This window comes from Nanorana parkeri, unplaced genomic scaffold, assembly GCF_000935625.1.
Source record: "Nanorana parkeri isolate BGI_ZX_2015 unplaced genomic scaffold, ASM93562v1 scaffold316, whole genome shotgun sequence".
Lineage (NCBI taxonomy): Eukaryota > Metazoa > Chordata > Amphibia > Anura > Dicroglossidae > Nanorana > Nanorana parkeri.
In genome coordinates this window covers 257,520-266,565 of record NW_017306584.1, presented here as the reverse complement: position 1 = coordinate 266,565, position 9,046 = coordinate 257,520, and the positions used below count along the sequence as shown (strand labels likewise).

The following is a 9,046-nucleotide window of genomic DNA, read 5'->3' as shown; positions in this document are numbered from 1 at the left end:
CAAATTTAACCTTTCAGTAAAATATAAGTGCAGAACCAAGGTAAGTGCGATACTGTAAGTGTTAAATCACATGAAATGTATAAAGATTGAAAAAAAATATATAGTCTGTAGCAGCAACTGAAGTGTTATATTTGAGGTCTTGCACATAGTTGCATTGAATCAATAAATTAAGACTTTAGCTAGTGTCAAGGCCACTACATGCAACAATTTCCAGAACCTGGGCTATAAATTGGCCAGACATCTTTGTCCTTGCTGCTGCCACTTATGACTAAATGCAATGAAACCAAAAGTATGCATATATTTCCCCAATACAAGAAAACTGGAGTAAGCCTTGGTATAAATCCAGCATGGTATGATGAAACAGCTAAATTACAAAAATACTGATAACGTTATGTAACAAAAACTCGATAAGAACATTCCCGAACAAAAAAGGCTTTGCTTTTTAAATTAATGTTCTGAAGTTGCTCCAGAATGAGGAAGCGGTGGCATGTTATTGTAAATTTGGTCTTTTCTCCTTGTTATTGTGTGATAAATATGTAAAGTACATGTTAAAGCTTTGGTTTTAGGGGTCCCTCTTGACTGCATTCATATTCAGTAAAGTGTGCTAAATTTCTTTTATTTTTGTTGGGACTATTGCACTTAAATCTGTCAGCTCTTTTTTGAACGTCAGAACATGAACAGCTCGTCTCCATCTGTTTGATTCAGCTCCATTCGGTCCCAGTTGCAAGGAGACAAGCAGTCTTCACTTTGAAGATCATTTGCAGTCAGTCCAATATCAAGGACCTGAGGATTAGTCCGAGATTCTGCCAGTCTGCCGGTGAAGAGGGGAAAAAGGTCAAGTTATACATTTGTCAAACCTACAGTTTTTTTTTTTTACTTTTTCAAAAAGTATTGTTGGAGGTCTAAATGACAGTGGCAACTCTGAAGTCTTCTAAAGTACATCAGCCATGAAAGCAATATGAGTGCCGCCATTGCTAGCCTCATGAACATGCATGCTGCCTGGCTTCCGAGTGGCATTCACAGAACAAGTATATAACAAAAATTCCTCATCTCTATACTTGTTACAAGTCAACGACTCAAGCTACTGAAGGCACACAGTATCACTGCCAGGCATATTAGCTTAGTTGTTGGAAAAACCCAATATGAACATGACTGGCAAGGACTACAGATCAAGTACTGAAAGAAGGATAAAGATGACAGGCCAAGAATGAACACACAGTTACTGGCATTACATAAACACCATGAGCATTGCCAACTAGTCCTTTTAAATTAATACATAAACCCAACTCAAATAATTGAACAAGCTGTGGCAAAAAAAAAAACCAGCCACTTAGTCTCCCAGAAAGGGCAAAAGGCTCAGTTACTGCAGCTGTGGAATTAGCCCCGTTTCCCAGCAGAAGGGGGTAGATGTTTAGGCAAAAGACTGATTGTTTCCCTCCCCATGGGAATGCGAGCCCCCCACCAAGTATTAAGGGACAGGGTAAAACCAGGCAGCAGAACCACACCCCTGGACCTGTATAGTAGCCTGTGGCTAATTTAACATTCTGTACTATGCGCCCTAGGCGAGTGCCTTGAGAAAAACTTCCTTCCTGTCTGGTTGCTAGACCAGTCCCCACAACTTCTCCCCCAGGGCTCTGGTGGCCTAAGGACCTGTGAAATCACATCTGTTCACTTGCATGGTATGTGATGGCAAGGGACATTCCACAGGCAGAGTAGAGGGGGAAAGACACACTGGTTAATTTTGCACATGCCCAGAGTTCATTAATGCGGTATAGATCTCAAAAGCAACAGTCGATTACCTTGAGAAAGCCTCATCTAGCCCATCATCAAGTTCCTAAAGAGAGGCAGGTGGGGAAAAAAATAAATAAAAGTCACAGAATCCGTTCCAAGCATAAATAAAGTGTCTAGCAAAATGAATAAGGCCACTATTATAATATTACTCTATCCCTGGCCACATGTGCTGTGCATCCTTCAACATTAAATATCAAACACCAAGTACAGATGGTCAGGTTTTAAAATCATACCAAACCTGGAAATACAGCATCACAGTAGCATTCTAATAAAGCCTATGACAAATGACATGAGTCAGTGCTACCAGCTAGATCTGGTACCACCTCACTGGATGATTTGCTGTGTATTGCTGGACACTTTCAAAACTGCAAGTAAAGCAGATGGTGTAAAGCCAGGAATGTGATCACATTGTATGCATTACAGGCACCAAAGTATATTCAGACGAGATCAGAGTGCTGAAAATGGATGTGAAGCAAGTACGTACTTCCAGGTCAATGCTATTGTTCTATATGCATGAACTATAAAAAAGGGGCAATTTTTAGAGTATGTCTCCCTGTATAATTATACAAGTTTGTAGGATTTGTGGCGCAACAGTGGTGGCAGGAAGTATGACCTTAGATCAGGGGTGCCCATTAGGTCGATCGGAGTGAGTGACGCTCGGCCTGGATCTGACAGTCGGCAGCTCTCTCCTCACTGCACATGCTGCTGACAGCGGCTCCGGCCCCCACGCGCACGGCTGAAGTGCTTCTTTCTCCTCGGATCCCCCTCTACCCAGGAGAGCAGCGGAGATCCAGAGGAGAAGCTGATCACTCCAGTGTTTGTAAATAACTGGGCACACATAGTAATCGTACGATCGCAGGATTTCCTGCGATTATCGTAAGGTGTGTGGGGACCTTAAGAATGTGGTCTGTTATAATGCACATGCAACAGTGGCAGGGAGTATTGATTGGCTCATTTTATACTGCGCAAACAGTTAGACATAAGCAACATTTTCCCTTCACAAAGGACTGCTGGTAATGAAAGCAAAAAGGGGCAATCCTATAGCTCAATGCTGGGGGTGGTAAAGAGTGAAATTTCTGTGCAAGTGACAAGCAGGCTCCCTGTGGCCTTCTGAAATCATTACTTTGATTATAATCGGGTAACACTGCTATGCGGTCTGATCGTACGACAGAATCAGTGACACTACTAGACCATTGGTTCAAAAAATTAGTTGTCAGAGTGCCTGAACTGCAACGCAAAAGCAATCCCAAAGTGTCAACATGTTGTAGTTCGGGCACTGGGGTTTGGAAAACAAACACCACACATTCAGCATCACTGCAAAATAGGGAAAACACATGCAAACATTTATACATAACACAATTATATCAACTCAAAACTATTAACAGTAACAATAAAAAATTCCCCCCTCCCCCACATGCCTGTTTTGTAGGGGGGGGGGGCTGCATCCCTGGGTTCCAGTGGGTCACTCTAGAATAATCCTAGTTTTCCAGTGTAGGATCAGTGTGATCTGCATCTCTGGCTGATGCAGACCATAAGGATCGCTCCCTCAAGGTGCTGTACTTGGATTAGTATGGTCTGCACCAGCATGAGATGTAGATCATACCGATCTTCCACGGGATTTTCATTTAATATATTGCCAAACCGGCAATATATTAAATAGGACGTGGGCACCTGCCAGGTTAAAAGATGGCAAACATTTAAAGACTAAGTGGTATTAAAAGGAACACCGGAGCCCCCGAAATGAGAGCCTGGAGTGTGCGGGCCCTGGCAACTAGGCTCGCGTGTCCTCTCTGGCATGCGTGCCATAGGATCGCCATCACTGTACTAGAACAAGCTGAAGGACTGTTAATTCTCAATATGATACGTCATCAACCCTAGATTTGGCCTCTGTTTTAGAGCAACCTAAACAAGTGTGTGAAAACATACAAGCTTGTTCAACTTACCCATACTATGTTGTTGTTTTCATTGGCAGCATCTTGTTGAAACAAACCCTCAAAGTGATCGTCTCTGGCATTTAAAATGCTTAAAGCTTTGGTAGTTTCATCTATTTCTAAGAGATTACCTGTAGCTATAAAGAGATCACAGAAACAAAAACCAGTTACACAAAAATGTGTATTCAGCTACAGTGGGAGCAATCTTATAAATATTACAGAACTTCAGCCAAAAAAGTTTTGTCAATCCAAAAAGTCCATTTCATAAAATTTTCATTGCTCTCTAAACCCACTGAGGACAATTACCTCACTTCCCTTTCACAGCATAAGAGTAAGGAAGTAGTCACAGACCAATACAAACAGAGGTTTAGCCACTTGAAGACCCAGGCGTTTACACACCCTTCCAGGCCGGGCCATTTTTCAGTGCTCAGCGCTGCAGTACTTTCCATCATGCAATACTGTACTGAAATAATGTTTTACCATTTTTTAGAGACAGATAGTGTCGGTGGTATATAATCACCACTGGTGTTTTTTTTTTTTTAACAAAACACTTCTCCCCTTATGTTAAAAACATTTCTTCATCCTCATATTTGACACAACATGAAACAGAATAAATCAAGAGCGCTACTACTGTAAGTGTGGTAAAGACTCACATTTGAGATGTTACAATGTCTCAGGGGGAAATCCACTGATGTCCCCTTTTAAACGTGGCCTGGCTGAGCCAGATGACGTGGAAAAGGGTAGGTGCCTGGGTGGACCTTAGCTGATGGTGAGAGCAAGTACTGTCATCTGCACGGACTGAGCTGGCCAGGCTGAGCCGTTGCGGCAGAAAAAAAAAAAAAACGACGTCAGAGTGTCAGGTAGCTCTGAAGACAGAGCGATCCTGCGGCACTGCGAGTCCACAATCTGATGCCGTTCAGTCACTGTGTGGTGGTGGCGAAGGGGAACTTAGAGCAATCTGAGCGGAGAGATCTGTGGATGGCGGCTACGTGTTTTGAGGCGCAGCCTCTTCGTCAAGCCTGGATTGGTGGTGAGAAAGAAATTGCAGAAAACATTTTAACCTTTTAAATTTGACAGCTGGGAGAAGTCAGCCGTCACACTAACCTGATAGGTAGAGCAATAGATGGAGGGCGAGTCCAACGTATGTGCACATCCCTATACTGCATGCACTCGGGGTGAGGGTACATTGTGCGGACATAAAAAATTTCCAGGTAGAACCTCATATTTAGTCCTGCTGCACATGAATGTGTCCCCGAAACTTGTCGGAAGACATATGCATCAAAAACAGCAAGGTGCTGAGTGTGTTTTCATGTTATGTGACTCAAGAATAATAAACATTATATATATATATATATACAGTGGGGCAAAAAAGTATTTAGTCAGCCACCAATTGTGCAAGTTCTCCCACTTAAAAAGATGAGAGACCTGTAATTGGAATCATAGGTAGACCATTAAAGTTGTGTGCGCCTGTGAAATCACAATCAAATACCATACTAAAAATTGGCCATAGGCGACGCTTCAAAAGCTTTTACCGCTCATCAGTTTAGTGTGATCAGTGATTGATGGCCCTAGACTTATTGCTCTCACTGACATTCGGAGTTATATGCAACGTGTGGCGTAATGAGCGCAATCATCGTTTTTGCATGTATGCGCACCCGACGCATGTTTGTATGCGTGTATGTGGGGCTGGGGACTTTTTTTATTTTCATGTGTGACTTAAGTTTTTGGGGAACTTGATCACATAGGGGGCCAAGAAGCCCTCTGTGATAGCAAAGGAGGATGCGACAGGTCCTCTTTATGGAAAAATCAGGGGGTCTGTAAGACCCCTGTCACCTAGGGGTCTGCTTCACCAGCTTCTGTAGCTGGAGAGACGGCAGACTGCGGAAATGTAATATACTTCACTTCTGCATTCTGACACCGGAGAGGAGCTCGGAGGGAGATGGTGTACAGATATCCCTCTGATCTCCTGTCACAGAGCTGCTGTGTTGGTCCCGGCCTGCCCCCGGCACAGCGGAAGCTCGGGACCAGCGCTGGGAATGGGTAGCACTGATCCAACACCTCATACAAGCAATCTGTCAGCTCCATAGCCGGCATCACTGTGTTAACATTTTGCCACACGCCTGTTAGATCAAAGAAGCTCCCGACCAACCATTTAGTTACAACAGCCGGCAAGCGGTTAAGGAAATATTAAAGTCAAATTGTTGTTTCAGTTCCCAAATGCAGATGGGGAAAAAAAAAAAAAATCACCTAAAATAGATGCTGCTCCTTGATGTTTAAAAGTTTCATCTTCCTGCAGTCTCTTGAGCACTGGCCTTGATAATCTGTTTTAGGGTGGCTCCTTTCCCTTAAAAAAGGTCCTATGGAGCCACCCTTGTGTGCAATAGTAAGCTGTGCATGTCTCCACAAAACACAGGTACAGCCTTTCTTCCATGCTCTTCCCCTCTCCAAGCTGCTGCAGACTGCACTGTCCCTTGTGACCTTGTACTGGACGGGAAGCTGAACAGATTTGGAGTCAGATGTTTGCAAACATGATAACCAAGTCCCTGGGCAAACTTTGTAATAAATATTTTTATGTACATTTGTTTAATCTGGATTATTAAAGGAGAGTGACAGTTTAATACTAATTTAACCCCTTCATGACAGCTTGTTTTTAGTCTGTTCATTAAATGACTGGATGCACCTTCAAGACAACCCACCATACACCTGTTAATTCGGAACCTGCCATTTGTACGTGCAAGTGAAGTCTGTTCAGTCATTGCAATAACAGAATTCTGAACTCACCTCCTTTAACACTGGTGAAACTGGATGAACTTTCTGACTGAGAGCTGCTTGCTCCTTCACCATCAGAGCCAGACTTTTCTCTCTTCTCTTTATCTGAAACAGTAATCAAGCTTGGTAGTAACTGTATCCAGTGCCATAACCCACAGTATGCATGGTTAAAAGGTCAACTGAAAGTATTAGATGTTCAGCTGAATACAAAGTGTTCCCAATACACAAACTGATAAGACAATAGGCTCAATTCACATAGTTAACACTAGAATACATACTTATTCCCCCCCCAAAAAAACATTTTTAAGTCAACCATGCAACTAATTTCCAAATTTGAGCGCCTTAGGCTGGTGTTAAAGCTTTGTGAATTGAGCCTACTGGGTCCAATGTTTTCCCCTAACAGTACCACTTACACAATTACAGAGTACATCTTTGCAGTTAAACATATAAAAAAATGCATTGGGGTCAATTGCATTTGTTTATTGACTTTTGCTGAAGGAGCCAGCTCAAAAATTCTAGTCTAACGGGACCTGCATCCAAACAATATAGCCTGACAGAGGGGATTCTGTTTAGCATGGACAGGGGGAAAATTATGGATTTTGCAGGGCTGAACAAGAGAAAAATAGAATGACCAGCTTTACTGTACTTCACTGCAGCATCCAGCAGACAATTATGCATGAAATTTCAGATGTTGTGCAGGTAGGACAAACATTTTAGAAATTACAGGTAATAAAGCAATGTGCAGCTTAAAAGAAGTTTAGCTTCTTCTTAGTCAATGTATACATTGACCAAACTTCAGTTCTTTCCTCCCCCATTTGCCTGGAGTTCTAAGACATTAACTTAAGGGAAGAGCTCAGTCAATAAACACATTATAATAAATTAACATTATACTCACTATCCCGGGATACTTGCCAAAATTCAAAAGCCACCTTAAAAGCTTGAGCTACCGTTAATGTAACAGCTTGGGCCTAAAAACAAGAAAAAAGAACTGCTTAAGAAGCATGCATATAGTGCACTGTACAAGCATGAATTGATATATAGATATAAAAACAACCACCGCACCATTTTTCATTAGTGGCACTATCAGGAGGATTTCATTTTATCAAAATGCAGTCATTTGCACAATTTCTAAAACTAAAACTATAAAAACTGAAAGGCAATGAAGCACTAGACAAAAAGCATAGTGTCAGGGAAGGTTACAATCTAGGCGCCATACATTCAAGATTATATTTAGTGGCTCGTTAATTCGCATACAAGATATCAAGGTTACCATTTTCCGTTTGGCACAGAGAAATGCGTGACATTCCAAGGTTTCATTCTGCTGGCTCTGAGCAATGTAGGCAAAAACTTTATCATGTAGCTTATCAGCTGTGCAATAGGATATCCTAAAAAGGAGAAAAGGTGAAGTATGCAGGCAAAGTAGTTGTTTTCAGCAGCTCTCCCAGTTAATTACAAAATAAACTCACGGGGCATAAAAATAAAGGGAAGTTCAAATATCCAACTTATCAGAGGTATTCTGCCCAGATACCAGTTTTTCGGTATCGAGCACCGATACTTATATTTTCGGTAGTGGTCGATACAGAGTACCGATACTTCGGTAGCATAGAGCTGTCTTTCCGGGCAATCAGGAAGCCAGGAAGGCTTCTTGATTGCCTAGGAAGCCGACTATTCTGTTTAGTCGGTCGGATGCCGATTGGCCGGGAAGCCACCTTCCTAGCCAATAGTGATCAAGGCCGGCCAAACAGATCTGACACTATGGTGACACAACCCCCACCCTGCAGGCACCCAATTCCCCTCACATAAATCCTTAGCATTCTTTAACGTACCAGTCCCTTGGCCAGCTGGGCCGACACCGCTCTCCCGAATCTGCCCACGTCTCCTGTGTGCATTGTAATGTGCAGTGTTGGGAAACCTGCTATTTTCATTTTTTGGACATCTGGTGCATTACCAGTCTATTCAAAATGTGTGGGCTACCTTACCACAATGCACATTAAACCAAGACATTAGAATGTTAAGGTGTGAATGGTTTGTTAAATGGAAAGAGGTGGGTATTTGAACGTTGTCACAAATGTATGAGCAAGGTTTTCAACAGCTGCAGCACATTTCCTCTTCAGAATACAGTTTTATAAATAGCTACAGCTGAGACATGCTCCATCAGTTCATCCTGGTACTTCTGTTCAGATTGTCTCAAATGGATAAAATATTTTGTACAAACAACGACTGGGCCAAATATCTATATCTTCCTCATCTATATCTCCCTCTCACACATCCATTGTTGAATACATTTTAGCACGAAATTTGTTAAAATGGTTCTAGGCTATTCTACAGCTCTATGCATTCTTTCATCTACATGACTTTGTGGGGTCTTTTTCCCCCCCTCTAGTTCCATATACAGGTCTTCTGCAAGAAGATGAATGCTGGAGTCTACAAATCACCTGTGCTAATGTGTTGTTTTGTATTCTGTATGGTAATCTGAATTGTCTGTTTATATACATTTGTTACATTCATTATTGTAGATTTTTGTTGTGTAATGTTGAAAATGTAATTGACACACA

General features: G+C 42.0%; 1 protein-coding gene across 2 annotated transcripts in view; it reads right to left on the bottom strand.

The window, feature by feature from the left end:
* Positions 1–273: 273 nt before the first annotated feature.
* Positions 274–9,046, bottom strand: part of LDLRAP1 (low density lipoprotein receptor adaptor protein 1) — a 31,108-nt gene continuing 22,335 nt past the window's right edge. Inside the window, exons 4-10 of one of the 2 annotated variants that reach the window (XM_018558029.1) lie at positions 7,762–7,876; positions 7,387–7,459; positions 6,504–6,596; positions 6,394–6,402; positions 3,735–3,853; positions 1,800–1,834; positions 274–811 (exon numbers count right to left, since the gene is read on the bottom strand). In XM_018558029.1, coding sequence (XP_018413531.1) covers positions 667–811; positions 1,800–1,834; positions 3,735–3,853; positions 6,394–6,402; positions 6,504–6,596; positions 7,387–7,459; positions 7,762–7,876 — 589 coding nt within the window. In that variant the 3' untranslated portion in view covers positions 274–666. Of the gene's footprint in view, positions 812–1,799; positions 1,835–3,734; positions 3,860–6,393; positions 6,403–6,503; positions 6,597–7,386; positions 7,460–7,761; positions 7,877–9,046 lie in introns of both variants that reach the window. The other variant, XM_018558028.1, reaches the window with a different exon arrangement.